This window comes from Scyliorhinus canicula, chromosome 2, assembly GCF_902713615.1.
Source record: "Scyliorhinus canicula chromosome 2, sScyCan1.1, whole genome shotgun sequence".
Classification (NCBI taxonomy): Eukaryota; Metazoa; Chordata; class Chondrichthyes; order Carcharhiniformes; family Scyliorhinidae; genus Scyliorhinus; species Scyliorhinus canicula.
The window spans coordinates 140,405,330-140,420,160 of record NC_052147.1 but is presented as its reverse complement, the minus strand read 5'-3'; the positions used below and the strand labels follow the sequence as shown (position 1 = coordinate 140,420,160).

Genomic DNA, 14,831 nt, shown 5'->3' with positions numbered 1-14,831 from the left:
CGGGGGGTGCATGCACCGAGTATCCAATGGAAGTTCAGAAGCCTTAACCTGTCAACAACTAAGCGTGTTCCAGAATCGGAGCTGCCTTCTTATTTAAAACACTCTGGGAGGTGGGGGCTCCCATTTAAATTTTTCCAAGTTTCCAATCAGTTCTACTATGGCTCAGTGGTAACACTCTCGACTCTGAGCCAGGAGGCATTAGGTTCCAGTCTCTACCCTGGAGGCTTGAATATGTAGTATTGAGGGAGTTGCTGCACAGTCAGGGCTGCTGACATAGAGGAGTTACAATGAGATCTTGTCTGCTCTGGGCATAAAAGATCCCATTTTGAGGAAGAGCAGGAAAGCTGTCCCCACTATCTGACACAATATTTATCCCTCAGTCAGTGGCTAAAACAGATTATCTGCCGTGCTCACAATTTTCTGCACCAGAGACCTTGCTGCCTGCACATTACAACAGTGATTTCACTTCAAAACTGGCTGCAAACAGCTGTGGGTTATCTTGAGGTTGTGAAAGTTGCGCCAGGAATGTAAGCTCGTTTTCTCTCTGGGTGGCGACACTCAAGTGCTAAGGTTCCCTCTGCCAGCTGAATCCAATTATAATCTCGGAAATAAAAACAGCAGAGGGGAAGATCTTCATACTCACGGACAGTAGTGAACCCCCCAGCACGGAGCAACCAGGGGAAAATCTCACTTCCACGGTCACATTATTTGAAGGGTTCAGCCCGAGGAGGAAGACGATGAACATGATTTGCCAGCATATTGGCTAAATATGCTCTCCCATCCTCACGCTCCCCCTGCCAGCCATATGGACATGGGATATGATCACATAACCAATCCTATTTATTTTGGAGAGGATAGGAAAGGGAATTTGAAAATGAAACCCAAAAATCAGCAGGCTCACAGACAAAGCCATTGCACAATACAAATTTAATGACGAGACACAATGTAATCTATGCAGGTCACAATCCAGTATCAGTACACAATAAACAGTTTTATGTACACACAGCCCACTGACACACTGCAGTACGTGCACGCAATGGCCAGTAAAAGGTTAACTCTGGGTTTTAAAAAGCCACGGTTACTACTCCTTGAAAATTTTAAACTGTTGATTGTATATGTCTTGGCAGGTAGATCTTTCAATGCCCTGTGGAAGCTTCAAACCCTTGCAGATCAGCAATAAAGCTCACTCATAGTCTGGCCTCGGGCCCAATGTCAGGAAAGAGCCCCCAGTTACAACCGTTCAGGCATTTCCCCACACCAGTCATCTTCTGTCATGATTGCCTTGCGCCCACTGGCAGAAGAAATATCTTTCACCAGCTCGTGAAGGAGACTTTCATTTTTTTCAATTTGGCTTGAAAGGACCATGCACTAATAATGGGTCACATGGCCTTGACTGATCTTGTTCCCCTCGTGGCATCACAAGGGTCTGGTTTACCAGTCCACACGATTTGCTGGAGTGGTTACATTATCAGAGAATACTGTTGTAATATCTAAAGGAGCACTGTCATCCTTCAATGAGCATTGGGTGAACATTCATTTAAATGAACACAAACACATAAATAGGTTGTCAATACTATTTGTAGAGAGAACTTCTTTAAGCTTTTCTTTATGAAAAACACAAATCCTTTCAATATTAAAATAATCTTGAATAACCGTTATCATTAATTCCAGGCTCAATATTTAACCTCCCGGTGAAGGGAATGGGTTGGAATTTTCTAAATCCCAAGCCTTCATTGCAGTCAAGATGAATATCTTGGTTCATTTGTATGGGGCATCATCACTGAATGTGCAAAGTGACAAGTGCTCTCTAAGGGTTTTATTTCCGGAGCTAATCTAACAGTTAGATATAATTAAGCCTGGCCGTAATGGGTTGAAATGTTGACTCGCTATGAGTGGTTAACATCAGTGTCACAGAACTCACAGTGTACAATATTTACAGGGAGGTGTTTTGCTGCATTCAGAAGTGGAGGGGTAGCTATCTCAGCATAGATCTTCCCTTCCCACTGAAAGAATACTGCTGGCGTCCATCTTCTTCCCCGCCCGAGGGACAGGTGTGCGCATCCAAAAAATAGCACTGTCTCGAATAGTATCAAGGGACTGTGATGCCCCACATTGTGGTGTGGGATGGTTGTTAGCTTTGCACCAAACTCCTATCGTTTCAGTAGCAGCACGGAGAGATGAAAGGAAGGAATATGAGGGAGAGAGAAGCAGCAAAAGAGAGTGGGTGCATGGGGGTGAAGAGGGAGAGATTGCGAGAGGGAGAGAGATGCAGGATAGAGACAAAGAATCCAGCTTGCAGCCACAAGCAGCTCATGTGAATCAAAGAGGACCATTGAAGAGAGAGACACAAGGTAAAGGACCTGTAAGGTGCAGGGGGTTAGCGAGGAATGTACGTGTTGGATAGGATTGAAGGAATTACTTTCTCACTGCCCTGAAATTATTTACCTCAGGGACTAAATCTGACATGACCCCATCTATATTGTGAATGTGGTCACCTGGTGTGTAAAGCTCCTTTATCTTCCAATTGCGCCCCTCTGATGCACCTTGGGATGTTTTTCTACATTACAGGTGCTATACAAATGCAAGCTATTTACGCTAATTCACAATCATTTCATGCTAACGAGGTTAAAACGCAGCGACAGGGAGACCAAAGTGGCTGCGAGCGTCCACTCGACTCAAAAGCCAGACTCGACGCTCAGACTCCTCCTGTTGACGTGTTCGATCTTGCCTGTGATGTAGTTATCAAAACGAGTCTGGTACTTGGCTAACATCTTCAGCAAGGGCCGCACTCTCAGCCACCACTGCTCCTTCGGCATCCGATGCCTGTTAGGAGAAACAGGAGAGAATGAAATGGGTTAAACCTCGCCGCAGCGTCGTAGAAAACAAACCCCAGCCAAGTGTCTTGAAAAAATTTCAAAATATTTACACCCCGATCCCCAACAATCTCCACCCACCTCCCTAATCTCCACCTCCATTCATCAGCGTCCTTGTACAATAAGTAGCCTTTTATCCTTCATAAGATCCTTAAAAAAAGATGTGAAGGCAATGGAACGGGTGCAGAAAAGACTTCAAATAATGGTTCCATGAAGAGGAAACTGCCATTAAGTAGACAGATTGGACAAACTGGGACCGTTCTCCTCAGGGAAAGGTGATTTAATGAAGGCACTCAAAATCATGAGGGGTCTGGACAGAGCAGATAGGGGGAAACTGGATGTATTCTCATTGGTGGAAGGATTGAGAAGAGTCACCGATTTAAGGTGAATGACAAAAGAAACCCAGGTGGCAGGAGGAAAATGTCTTTATGCAGCGAGTGATTAGACTGAATGCACTGGGGGAAGAGTGTGGTGGAAGCAGATTCGATCATGGCTTTCTACAGGGAATTGGATAAACACCCGAAGAGAAAGGAAAAATTGACAGGACTTTGGGGAACGTGCAGGGGCTTGGGACAGCTGAGCGGGTTGTGAACACGATGGGCTTAATGGTCTCCTGCTGTACTCTAACTATTCTCTGATTGTATGAAAGGGTGGAGAATTTATTCCAGAACTTAACCAGGGCTCAACCTGAACATTATAGTTAGGCTTATGGTGTTGTCAACAAATTATTAGCAAAAGGGGACTGGAACCCTGGAACTCTCTCTCCACCAAAGAGTTGTTGAGATTGGGTTTCAAAACTAGGCTGATTGATTTCTGTTTGGTACGAGTGTTAAGGACATGGCATCAGCCGTAATCTAACTGATTGGCAGAACAAGCTTGAGGGGTTACATGGCCTTCACCTGCTGTCCCTATACTCCTCACCTATTTAATGCCTTCATCAACAATGTACAGGATAGGATGACAAGTTAAAGTAGAGGCATGATCCAAACATGTCTGAAAGTACCGGAGCACTTTGTGCCAATGACGATATCAATGATGCTGGAAGCTGAGGACCAATTCCAAACTTTGGAATTATCCATTGGATGAGCATGGGCTCAGGAGGAGGTAGGCAGCAGTGCCTTCCACACTCTCGGAGCGTGCCTTGCACACTGGAGTGTGGATCATACTCTGGTGATGTGTAATCACCACGTTGAACAATGAGACAAGCTGGTGGGCCTATTGTTCTAGTCTGGCCTTTTGCACATCACCAATTATTTTCACTCACCCATGGCAAGCTATGCTTTCAAGATTACTTGGCCCCAAGTTCTGGAATCCCCTCGCAAAAATTTCTCCCCCCCGCCACCTTCCTCCTGCTTGCTGACCAAGCATTTGGTCATTTGTCCTAATATCTGCTCATGTGATTTGGCAACATTTTGTCTGATTACTATCTTGTGACTTGTCTTGGGATGCTTTATGACGTTGCATGAATTGTTTTATTATTCATTCTCAAAAATGTCAGGTTATAGGTTCAGTAGTTGGGAAGTTAGTTCAGTGAGAATGGAGGTTAGGGCAGTTGAATGTTCCTCCTGCAGAATGTGGGAGGAAAGGGTCACCTCGAGTGTCCCTGCTGACTACATCTGCAGGAAGTGCACCCAACTCCAGCTCCTCGAGAACCGCATTAGGGGCCTGGAGCTGGAGCTGGATGAACTTCGGATCATTCGGGAGGCGGAGGGGGTTATTGAGAGGAGTTATAGGGAGGTAGTCACACCTCAGGTAAAAGAAGAACGTAGATGGGTTACCGTCAGGGGAGGGAGAGGGAACCGGCAGGCAGTGCAGGGATCCCCTGTGGTCGTTCCCCTCAATAACAAGTATACCGTTTTGGATACTGTTGCGGGGGACGACTTACCAGGGGTAAGCAATGGGGCACAGGTCTCTGGCACAGAGTCTGTCCCTGTTGCGCAGAAGGGAAGGGAGAAGAGGAACAGAGCACTTGTCATTGGGGACTCCATAGTTAGAGGAACAGACAGGAGGTTCTGTGGGAACAAAAAAGACTCATGGTTGGCGTGTTGCCTCCCAGGTGCCAGGGTTCGTGATGTCTCTGATCGTGTTTTTGGGATCCTTAAGGGGGAGGGGGAGCAGCCCCAAGTCGTGGTCCATATAGGTACCAACGACATAGGTAGGAAGAGAGATGGGGATTTAAGACAGAAATTCAGGGAGCTAGGGTGGAAGCTGAGAGCTAGAACAAACAGAGTTGTTATCTCTGGGTTGTTACCCGTGCCACGTGCTAGCGAAGTGAGAAATAAGGAGAGAGTGGAGTTGAACACGTGGCTACAGGGATGGTGCAGGAGGGAGGGTTATGGTTTCCTGGATAATTGGGGCTCATTCTGGGGTAGGTGGGACCTCTACAAACAGGATGGTCTTCACCTGAACCAGAGGGGTACCAATATCCTGGGGGGGAGATTTGCTAGTGCTCTTCGGGGGGGTTTAAACTAATTCAGCAGGAGGATGGGAACCTAAATTGTAGTCCCAGTGTACAGGATGTTGAGAGTAGTGAGGTCAGGGATAGGGTTAAAAGTTCGAAAGAGGGCACTGGCAAGCAAGACGCTGGTTTGAAGTGTGTCTACTTCAACGCCAGGAACATCCGGAATAAGGTGGGTGAGCTTGCAGCATGGGTTGGTACCTGGGATCTCGATGTTGTGGCGATTTCGGAGACATGGGTAGAGCAGGGACAGGACTGGTTGTTGCAGGTTCCAGGATTTAGATGTTTCTGTAGGGGGGGGGGGTGGCATTGTTAATCAAGGAAAGTATTACGGCGGTAGAACGGACGCTTGAGGACTCGTCTACTGAGGTAGTATGGGCCGAGGTTAGGAACAGGAGAGGAGAGGTCACCCTGTTGGGAGTTGTCTATAGACCGCCGAATAGTTCCAGAGATGTAGAGGAAAGGATAGCAAAGATGATTCTCGACAGGAGTGAGAGTAACAGGGTAGTTGTTATGGGGGACTTTAACTTTCCAAATATTGACTGGAAATACTATAGTTCGAGTACTATAGATGGGTCAGTTTTTGTGCAGTGTGTGCAGGAGGGTTTTCTGACACAGTATGTAGACAGGCCAACAAGGGGCGATGCCACATTGGATTTGGTACTGGGTAATGAACCCGGCCAGGTGTTAGATTTAGATTTAGGTGAGCACTTTGGTGATAGTGATCACAATTCGGTTATGTTTACTTTAGCGATGGGCAGGGATAGGTATATACCGCAAAGCAAGAATTATAGCTGGGGGAAAGGCAATTATGATGCTATTCGGCAAGATTTAGGATGTATAGGATGGGGAAGGAAACTGCAGGGGATGGGTACAATCGAAATGTGGAGCTTTTTCAAGGAACAGCTACTGTGTGTCCTTGATAAGTATGTACCTGTCAGGCAGGGAGGAAGTTGTCGAGCAAGGGAACCGTGGTTTACTAAGGAAGTTGAAGAACTTGTCAAGAGGAAGAAGAAGGCTTATGTTAGGATGAGACATGAAAGCTCAGTTAGGGCACTTGAGAGTTACAAGTTAGCCAGGAAGGACCTAAAGGGAGAGTTAAGAAGAGCGAGGAGAGGACACGAAAAGTCGTTGGCGGATAGGATCAAGGAAAACCCTAAGGCTTTCTATAGGTATATCAGGAACAAAAGAATGACTAGAGTAAGATTAGGGCCAATCAAGGATAGTAGTGGAAAGTTGTGTGAGGAATCAGAGGAGATAGGCGAAGCGTTAAATGGATATTTTTCGTCAGTGTTTACACTGGAGAAAGACAATGTTGTCGAGGAGAATACTCAGGTACAGTCGACCAGTCTAGATGGGATTGAGGTTCACAAGGAGGAGGTGTTAGCAATTTTGGAAAGTGTAAAAATAGATAAGTCCCCTGGGCCAGATGGGATTTATCCTAGGATTCTCTGGGAAGCCAGGGAGGAGATTGCAGAGCCTTTGTCCTTGATCTTTATGTCGTCTTTGTCGACAGGAATAGTGCCGGAAGACTGGTGAAGGGTAGGTCATGCCTCACAAACCTTATTGAGTTTTTTGAGAAGGTGACCAAACAGGTGGATGAGGGTAAAGCGGTTGATGTGGTGTATATGGATTTCAGTAAGGCGTTTGATAAGGTTCCCCACGGTAGGCTATTGCAGAAAATACGGAAGTATGGAATTGAAGGTGATTTAGCGGTTTGGATCAGTAATTGGCTAGCTGAAAGAAGACAGAGGGTGGTGGTTGATGGCAAATGTTCATCCTGGAGTTCAGTTACTAGTGGTGTACTGCAAGGATCTGTTTTGGGGCCACTGCTGTTTGTCATTTTTATAAATGACCTGGAAGAGGGTGTAGAAGGATGGGTTAGTAAATTTGCAGATGACACGAAGGTCGGTGGAGTTGTGGATGGTGCTGAAGGATGTTATAGGTTACAGAGGGACATAGATAAGCTGCAGAGCTGGGCTGAGAGGTGGCAGATGGAGTTTAATGCGGAAAAGTGTGAGGTGGTTCACTTTAGAAGGAGTAACAGGAATGCAGAGTACTGGGCTCATGGCAAGATTCTTGGTCGTCTCGATGAACAGAGAGATCTCGGCATCCAGGTACATAAATCCCTGAAAGTTGCCACCCAGGTTAATAGGGCTGTTAAGAAGGCATATGGTGTGCTAGCCTTTATCAGTAGGGGGATTGAGTTTCGGAGCCACGAGGTCATGCTGCAGCTGTACAAAACTCTGGTGCGGCCGCACCTGGAGTACTGCGTGCAGTTCTGGTCACCACATTATAGGAAGGATGTGGAAGCTTTGGAAAGGGTTCAGAGGAGATTTACTAGGATGTTGCCTGGTATGGAGGGAAGGTCTTACGAGGAAAGGCTGAGGGACTTGAGGTTGTTTTCGTTAGAGAGGAGAAGGCTGAGAGGTGACTTAATAGAGACATTTAAGATAGTCAGAGGGTTAGATAGGGTGGACAGTGAGAGTCTTTTTCCTCGGATGATGATGACCAACACGAGGGGACATAGCTTTAAATTGAGGGGTGGTAGATATAGGACAGATGTCAGAGGCAGGTTTTCTTTACTCAGAGAGTAGTAGGGGTGTGGAACGCCCTGCCTGCAACAGTAGTAGACTCGCCAACTTTAAGGGCATTTAAGTGGTCACTGGATAGACATATGGATGAAAATGGAATAGTGTAGGTCAGATAGGCTTCAGATGGTTTCACAGGTCGGCGCAACATCGAGGGCCGAAGGGCCCGTACTGCGCTGTAATGTTCTAAACATGAATCTTTCACCTCTTTCCCGGACAATTTTTTAAAATATAAATTTAGAGCACCCAATTCATTTTTTCCAATTAAGGGGCAATTTAGCATGGTCAATCCACCTACTCTGCACATCTTTTTTGGGTGGTGGGGGCGAAACCCACGCAAACACGGGGAGAAATGTGCAAACTAAACACGGACAGTGACACAGAGCCGGGATTGAACCTGGGACCTCGGCGTCGTTTCCTGGACAGTTTTCACGGCACCCCCAAACCCCATCACAGCTGTGATTTCTTTGCTTTAGTTCTCTACTTCCAGAGATGAATGACGCTTGATGTCGCAGCAGTGTTACACCTTGTCCTATTCACTCCTCCCCCACACGCACCCCCCAACCCCGTACTTACTCAAAGTCCGTTTCTGCCTTCAGTTCGGTAACTGGTCGGAAAACCAGTGCCTTCCTGTTCATTCCCAGGACACAGGCCGTCTCAGGAGAGTTGGCAAAGACTTGCCCTATCCAAGAAAAGGCAACAGGGTTACAGAAAGGGCAATGAGAGTGGATACCCTTTTGAAAGCCCTGCAACCCCCGACTTCTGCCATAAGGAATGTTGCTGGTAATCCTGCAGACTCCAGCCACCTCGCCCTCGTCTTTCTTTATTGGGACTGGAGCAATATACTGCTAAGGGACTCTGAAAAGCATTTTCCAAATTTGGTGGGCTAGTCAAAGCTACTCTACTCCCAGCTTCAAAACTATCAAGGCCTTTTCACGCCACCTCAATGTTTCAGGGGGCTTTCCTTGACGCCCCTTTCTCTCAATCCTTTTGAGATTGACGAGGGTTTTGCTCCCTCCCCAATTGTTTGTACAGGAAGTCTTCCTCATTCCTCACTAGCCCAGTCTTCTCAGTAATTCTGACTCCTCAATGGGATTACAAGGTTTGGTTTCGGATTGACTTGGGACAACTCTCCCCTGCTTTGCTGATCACCTCGTTTTAGTCCCTGGTCCCACACTCTTCAGCTCCTAGAGCATACCTTTCCTGTAGGATTCCATGAGTTTCTCCGTCAGCCACTGAACAGCCTTCACACCCAGCTTTGTCCCAAAGTTCCTATCGAATGGTGTTGGCGCACCTCCCTGGCAACAGAGTGGATAGAAAGTTAATGGAGTGGCTTGTGTGTGAAGCAAGGGATTCAAAAGTGTTAAACTACCATCTCTGATGGGACATAATGCCACGATTGTAGCTCCTTCCCACACCAGTCACACGGTCAGGATCGGAGCCCGGAATACACAACGGTCAGGATCGGAGCCTGGATTCCACAATATTCAAGATTGGAATCCAGGATCCACAACGGTCAGGAATGGCATCCGGGATCCACAATGGTCAGGATCGGAATCCGGGATCCTCAATGGTCAGGATTGGAGCCCGGGATCAAAAATGGTCAGGATCGGAATCTTGGATCCACAAGAGTCAGGATCTTAATCCGGGATCCACAACAGTCAGGATCGGAATCCGGGATCCACAACAGTCAGGATCGGAATCCGGGATCCACAATGGTCAGGATCGGAGCCCGGGATCCACAATGGTCAGGATCGGAATCTTGGATCCACAAGAGTCAGGATCTTAATCCGGGATCCACAACAGTCAGGCTCGGAATCCGGGGCCCGCAACGGTCAGGATCAGAGCCTGAGCCCGGGATCCACCACAGTCAGGATCAGAATCCGGGATCCACAACAGTCAGGATCGGAATCCGGGATCCACAACATCAGGATCGGAATCCCAGGATCCACAAAAGTCAGGCTCGGAATCCGGGATCCGCAACAGTCAGGATTGGAATCCGGGATCCACAACATCAGGATCAGAGCCTGAGCCCGGGATCCACCACAGTCAGGATCGGAAGTGGGATCCACAACAGTCAGGATCAGAATCCGGGATCCACAACAGTAAGGATCGGGATCCACAACAGTCAGGATCGGAATCCGGGATCCACAACATCAGGATCAGAATCCGGGAACCCACAACGGTTAGGATCGGAATCCGGGATCTACAACAGTCAGGATCGGAATCCGGGATCCACAGCATAAGGATCGGAGCCCAGGGTCGACAATGATCAACAATGGAGTCTTGCGTCTGAGTGTTTAGTCAGTTGATTGAAGTCTATCGGAAAGTCTCTTTATGTTTCACCCTTGTTCAACCGTTACCTGTGCCTCCCGATTCTTCCCAGGGTGGCTCTTACCTGCTGCATATGGCCCAATACGTTGGTTCGGCAGTCAAACACACCCTTTCCTTCAGCAGAGTACAGGTTGTACAAGAACTCGGTGGTGTAATGTTGGTGGCATTTTTCATTTCTAAAGTAGAGAGAAACAAATTTCACCTCAATATTCATGGAAACATGACAGCTAACTGTCTCCTAGATCTCACCCAGTCCTCCTAAAGCAGTCCTCTGGTGAGGAAACGCAATCTCCTGCTCTCCCCTCTGTGGCAAATTCTTTCCCATTGCCTCACCCCCAAAGCCAAGATAGGCAACACACTGGGAAATGATTCACCAGCATAGTGTGCTGGAGCACTGACTGGGCAATAACCAGGCCCAGTGTGCTGGAGCACTGACTGGGCAATAACCAGGCCCAGTGTGCTGGAGCACTGACTGGGCAATAACCAGGCCCAGTGTGCTGGAGCACTGACTGGGCAATAACCAGGGCCCAGTGCGCTGGAGCACTGACTGGGCAATAACCAGGCCCAGTGTGCTGGAGCACTGACTGGGCAATAACCAGGCCCAGTGTGCTGGAGCACTGACTGGGCAATAACCAGGGCCCAGTGTGCTGGAGCACTGACTGGGCAATAACCAGGCCCAGTGTGCTGGAGCACTGACTGGGCAATAACCAGGCCCAGTGTGCTGGAGCACTGACTGGGCAATAACCAGGGCCCAGTGTGCTGGAGCACTGACTGGGCAATAACCAGGCCCAGTGTGCTGGAGCACTGACTGGGCAATAACCAGGCCCAGTGTGCTGGAGCACTGACTGGGCAATAACCAGGCCCAGTGTGCTGGAGCACTGACTGGGCAATAACCAGGCCCAGTGTGCTGGAGCACTGACTGGGCAATAACCAGGCCCAGTGTGCTGGAGCACTGACTGGGCAATAACCAGGCCCAGTGTGCTGGAGCACTGACTGGGCAATAACCAGGCCCAGTGTGCTGGAGCACTGACTGGGCAATAACCAGGGCCCAGTGTGCTGGAGCACTGACTGGGCAATAACCAGGGCCCAGTGTGCTGGAGCACTGACTGGGCAATAACCAGGCCCAGTGTGCTGGAGCACTGACTGGGCAATAACCAGGCCCAGTGTGCTGGAGCACTGACTGGGCAATAACCAGGGCCCAGTGTGCTGGAGCACTGACTGGGCAATAACCAGGCCCAGTGTGCTGGAGCACTGACTGGGCAATAACCAGGCCCAGTGTGCTGGAGCACTGACTGGGCAATAACCAGGCCCAGTGTGCTGGAGCACTGACTGGGCAATAACCAGGCCCAGTGTGCTGGAGCACTGACTGGGCAATAACCAGGCCCAGTGTGCTGGAGCACTGACTGGGCAATAACCAGGCCCAGTGTGCTGGAGCACTGACTGGGCAATAACCAGGCCCAGTGTGCTGGAGCACTGACTGGGCAATAACCAGGCCCAGTGTGCTGGAGCACTGACTGGGCAATAACCAGGCCCAGTGTGCTGGAGCACTGACTGGGCAATAACCAGGGCCAGTGTGCTGGAGCACTGACTGGGCAATAACCAGGCCCAGTGTGCTGGAGCACTGACTGGGCAATAACCAGGCCCAGTGTGCTGGAGCACTGACTGGGCAATAACCAGGCCCAGTGTGCTGGAGCACTGACTGGGCAATAACCAGGCCCAGTGTGCTGGAGCACTGACTGGGCAATAACCAGGCCCAGTGTGCTGGAGCACTGACTGGGCAATAACCAGGCCCAGTGTGCTGGAGCACTGACTGGGCAATAACCAGGCCCAGTGTGCTGGAGCACTGACTGGGCAATAACCAGGCCCAGTGTGCTGGAGCACTGACTGGGCAATAACCAGGCCCAGTGCGCTGGAGCACTGACTGGGCAATAACCAGGCCCAGTGCGCTGGAGCACTGACTGGGCAATAACCAGGCCCAGTGTGCTGGAGCACTGACTGGGCAATAACCAGGCCCAGTGTGCTGGAGCACTGACTGGGCAATAACCAGGCCCAGTGTGCTGGAGCACTGACTGGGCAATAACCAGGCCCAGTGTGCTGGAGCACTGACTGGGCAATAACCAGGCCCAGTGTGCTGGAGCACTGACTGGGCAATAACCAGGCCCAGTGTGCTGGAGCACTGACTGGGCAATAACCAGGGCCCAGTGTGCTGGAGCACTGACTGGGCAATAACCAGGCCCAGTGCGCTGGAGCACTGACTGGGCAATAACCAGGCCCAGTGTGCTGGAGCACTGACTGGGCAATAACCAGGGCCCAGTGTGCTGGAGCACTGACTGGGCAATAACCAGGGCCCAGTGTGCTGGAGCACTGACTGGGCAATAACCAGGCCCAGTGTGCTGGAGCACTGACTGGGCAATACCCAGGCCCAGTGTGCTGAAGCACTGACTGGACAATAACCAGGCCTAGTGTGCTGGAGCACTGACTGGGCAATAACCAGGCCCAGTGTGCTGGAGCACTGACTGGGCAATAACCAGGCCCAGTGTGCTGGAGCACTGACTGGGCAATAACCAGGCCCAGTGTGCTGGAGCACTGACTGGGCAATAACCAGGCCCAGTGTGCTGGAGCACTGACTGGGCAATAACCAGGGCCCAGTGCGCTGGAGCACTGACTGGGCAATAACCAGGCCCAGTGTGCTGGAGCACTGACTGGGCAATAACCAGGCCCAGTGTGCTGGAGCACTGACTGGGCAATAACCAGGCCAGTGTGCTGGAGCACTGACTGGGCAATAACCAGGCCCAGTGTGCTGGAGCACTGACTGGGCAATAACCAGGCCCAGTGTGCTGGAGCACTGACTGGGCAATAACCAGGCCCAGTGTGCTGGAGCACTGACTGGGCAATAACCAGGCCCAGTGTGCTGGAGCACTGACTGGGCAATAACCAGGCCCAGTGTGCTGGAGCACTGACTGGGCAATAACCAGGCCCAGTGTGCTGGAGCACTGACTGGGCAATAACCAGGCCCAGTGTGCTGGAGCACTGACTGGGCAATAACCAGGCCCAGTGTGCTGGAGCACTGACTGGGCAATAACCAGGCCCAGTGTGCTGGAGCACTGACTGGGCAATAACCAGGCCCAGTGTGCTGGAGCACTGACTGGGCAATAACCAGGGCCCAGTGTGCTGGAGCACTGACTGGGCAATAACCAGGCCCAGTGTGCTGGAGCACTGACTGGGCAATAACCAGGCCCAGTGTGCTGGAGCACTGACTGGGCAATAACCAGGCCCAGTGTGCTGGAGCACTGACTGGGCAATAACCAGGCCTAGTGTGCTGGAGCACTGACTGGGCAATAACCAGGCCCAGTGTGCTGGAGCACTGACTGGGCAATAACCAGGCCCAGTGTGCTGGAGCACTGACTGGGCAATAACCAGGCCCAGTGTGCTGGAGCACTGACTGGGCAATAACCAGGCCCAGTGTGCTGGAGCACTGACTGGGCAATAACCAGGCCCAGTGTGCTGGAGCACTGACTGGGCAATAACCAGGCCCAGTGTGCTGGAGCACTGACTGGGCAATAACCAGGCCCAGTGTGCTGGAGCACTGACTGGGCAATAACCAGGCCCAGTGTGCTGGAGCACTGACTGGGCAATAACCAGGCCCAGTGTGCTGGAGCACTGACTGGGCAATAACCAGGCCCAGTGTGCTGGAGCACTGACTGGGCAATAACCAGGCCCAGTGTGCTGGAGCACTGACTGGGCAATAACCAGGCCCAGTGTGCTGGAGCACTGACTGGGCAATAACCAGGCCCAGTGTGCTGGAGCACTGACTGGGCAATAACCAGGCCCAGTGTGCTGGAGCACTGACTGGGCAATAACCAGGCCCAGTGTGCTGGAGCACTGACTGGGCAATAACCAGGCCCAGTGTGCTGGAGCACTGACTGGGCAATAACCAGGCCCAGTGTGCTGGAGCACTGACTGGGCAATAACCAGGCCCAGTGTGCTGGAGCACTGACTGGGCAATAACCAGGCCCAGTGTGCTGGAGCACTGACTGGGCAATAACCAGGCCCAGTGTGCTGGAGCACTGACTGGGCAATAACCAGGCCCAGTGTGCTGGAGCACTGACTGGGCAATAACCAGGCCCAGTGTGCTGAAGCACTGACTGGGCAATAACCAGGCCCAGTGTGCTGGAGCACTGACTGGGCAATAACCAGGCCCAGTGTGCTGGAGCACTGACTGGGCAATAACCAGGCCCAGTGTGCTGGAGCACTGACTGGGCAATAACCAGGCCCAGTGTGCTGGAGCTCTGACTGGGCAATAACCAGGGCCCAGTGTGCTGGAGCACTGACTGGGCAATAACCAGGCCCAGTGTGCTGGAGCACTGACTGGACAATAACCAGGCCCAGTGTGCTGGAGCACTGACTGGGCAATAACCAGGGCCCAGTGCGCTGGAGCACTGACTGGGCAATAACCAGGCCCAGTGTGCTGGAGCACTGACTGGGCAATAACCAGGCCCAGTGTGCTGGAGCACTGACTGGGCAATAACCAGGCCCAGTGTGCTGGAGCACTGACTGGGCAATAACCAGGCCCAG

At 50.8% G+C, this 14,831-nt stretch overlaps 1 protein-coding gene across 1 annotated transcript in view; it reads right to left on the bottom strand.

Annotated features, from left to right (window-relative positions):
* Positions 1 to 910: 910 nt before the first annotated feature.
* The window catches only part of LOC119958632 (ATP-dependent 6-phosphofructokinase, liver type-like), an 88,363-nt gene continuing 74,442 nt past the window's right edge, over positions 911 to 14,831 (bottom strand). Inside the window, exons 19-22 of the mRNA XM_038787152.1 lie at positions 10,321 to 10,432; positions 9,121 to 9,220; positions 8,499 to 8,604; positions 911 to 2,823 (exon numbers count right to left, since the gene is read on the bottom strand). Of these exons, the coding sequence (XP_038643080.1) occupies positions 2,676 to 2,823; positions 8,499 to 8,604; positions 9,121 to 9,220; positions 10,321 to 10,432 (466 nt within the window). The 3' untranslated portion in view covers positions 911 to 2,675. The remainder of the gene's footprint in view (positions 2,824 to 8,498; positions 8,605 to 9,120; positions 9,221 to 10,320; positions 10,433 to 14,831) is intronic.